We start from the raw sequence: 1,787 nt of genomic DNA on the forward strand, positions 1-1,787 counted from the left end.
ACAATGACTTGTACAATTCTCTATTATTAAAGTAGAAGCTGTTAACATCCGCGGTCTCGTGGTCGAGGCGTGGAAAGAGGCGGAGACCCACAATAAACTCACTCCTGATTGGTGACAGAACTTCCTGTAGATTCATGACTCAGCTATGACTCAGACCAATCGCTGAAGATTGTTTGCAAATGGCGGTATCCGTTTCAGGAAGTGACGGTGAAAGCGGCGGCCTACTTTCACGAGGAGAGGAAGTAATGCATTTCCAATGGGGGACCTCATGGCTCGATCTGTCCATTGTTTTTACAGTCTATGGTCTGGCGTTTAGCCGTCGGAGGCGGTGCAGCTCTCACCCCAGTCGGTGGTGGACGCAGATGTGCTTGACGCCGGGCCAGCGCCCCCGCAGGTCGGCGCAGAGCTTCCTGAACTCCGACTGAACCATGGACTCGTACGCCTCGTAGTGCAGCCCCAACACCCTCCGGCCCCCCACCTCGTCCTCCCGGGTGGTTCCTGCACAGAGGATGCCAAAGTTCTGAGTTCTCTGGAAGCCGATCTTTCCCCTCCGTCTGAAACACTTCCTGTCACCTTCAGAATAAAAGTCTCACACAGACACGCCTGTCAACCTAAAGCAGTCCCCACCCGTCCAGAGAGTGGCTACCAAACCCCGAGCATCCACCCGTACCGAGAAAGACAGAAATGGCTCCGCAGGAGGAGCTGCTCACTGCATCCACCACCTCCTGCAGGGACAGAGGATCCCGGCTCAGCCGGCAGACGTCCTCCTGCTGCGACATTTCTGCAGACAAGCCGTCAGAACGTCTGAGAACCGTCTCCTCGTCGCTGGAATCAGAGCTGGGCCGAGGAACTTACCGGTCTACCCGCCACTGAGCGGAGGAACCACGGCCACCTCGTCCCCGTCCCTCAGAACCACCAGCTGCTCTGCAACCGGGACGTACTGCTGACTCACCGCCAGGACCACGTGACCCCGCAGCGCCGCCAACCTGCAGACAGCGGTCACGTCAGAACTGCAGAGGTCGGGTCAGGCTGCGTTATGCTGGTTCCTGGGGTCCTACCGGGGGTGTCTCTGCTGTAGCAACTCCCACAGTTCCCTGCTGCTGATGGGCGTCGGCACAGAAACAGGCTCCTCCTCCTTCAGCCCGGTCAGCTCAGCACTCTGACCAAAGTAGATGATGCTCACCTGCACACAGAAACACACCTGAGATGTACAGACGATCAGCTGAGCGGGAACGAGTGATGAGCCCTTTCTGCTCTTCATCCTCCTCAGCTGCTCTTCACCCTCACCAACAGACGTCCTCTGCTTCCTGATTGGCTGAATACATCTGATTGTGAATGTCCGGGGTTCAGTGAACGCACTACGTGGCCCGGGGTTTAGGGTTCTGTTATTGGCTGAAAACGGGAGAAAGGAGGGGCCTGGTGCGGGGGAAGGAACAAAGGAGGAGTATAGCTCCACCCACAAATTGGAAATGGCCTAAAAACAACGGTTGGGGGGCATTGGTCCGAGGGCGAGTTCTACTGCAAAGGTTTGAGATTCATTTGTTCTTCAGACTCCGCCCACATTCAGTCGATTCAGATGACGTCAGAGAGCAGCGATTAGGCGTGTTTGAGATTCCGTGGCGCTGCGCAGATCGCCTGGATTGAGGTGCATGTTGGGTAGTTTCTTGCACTGACCTCAAATGTGCGCCGTCACCAAGGATCGCGAGAAAGGGGCGGGTTCAAGGCGCCTTCCTAAGCCAGCGCAGCCAGAAAATAGGTACTGCGCTGGCTTCAAGCCACCTTGATGA

General features: G+C 56.4%; 2 protein-coding genes across 2 annotated transcripts in view; both read right to left on the bottom strand.

Annotated features, from left to right (window-relative positions):
* Positions 1-986, bottom strand: part of LOC112163019 (molybdopterin synthase catalytic subunit) — a 2,633-nt gene extending 1,647 nt beyond the window's left edge. Inside the window, exons 1-3 of the mRNA XM_024299101.1 lie at positions 856-986; positions 671-781; positions 341-498 (exon numbers count right to left, since the gene is read on the bottom strand). Of these exons, the coding sequence (XP_024154869.1) occupies positions 341-498; positions 671-779 (267 nt within the window). The 5' untranslated portion in view covers positions 780-781; positions 856-986. The remainder of the gene's footprint in view (positions 1-340; positions 499-670; positions 782-855) is intronic.
* The window catches only part of LOC112162977 (molybdopterin synthase sulfur carrier subunit), a 2,572-nt gene continuing 1,640 nt past the window's right edge, over positions 856-1,787 (bottom strand). Inside the window, exons 2-3 of the mRNA XM_024299016.2 lie at positions 1,059-1,183; positions 856-986 (exon numbers count right to left, since the gene is read on the bottom strand). Coding sequence (XP_024154784.1) covers positions 860-986; positions 1,059-1,183 — 252 coding nt within the window. The 3' untranslated portion in view covers positions 856-859. The remainder of the gene's footprint in view (positions 987-1,058; positions 1,184-1,787) is intronic.

Source organism: Oryzias melastigma, linkage group LG12, assembly GCF_002922805.2.
Source record: "Oryzias melastigma strain HK-1 linkage group LG12, ASM292280v2, whole genome shotgun sequence".
Lineage (NCBI taxonomy): Eukaryota > Metazoa > Chordata > Actinopteri > Beloniformes > Adrianichthyidae > Oryzias > Oryzias melastigma.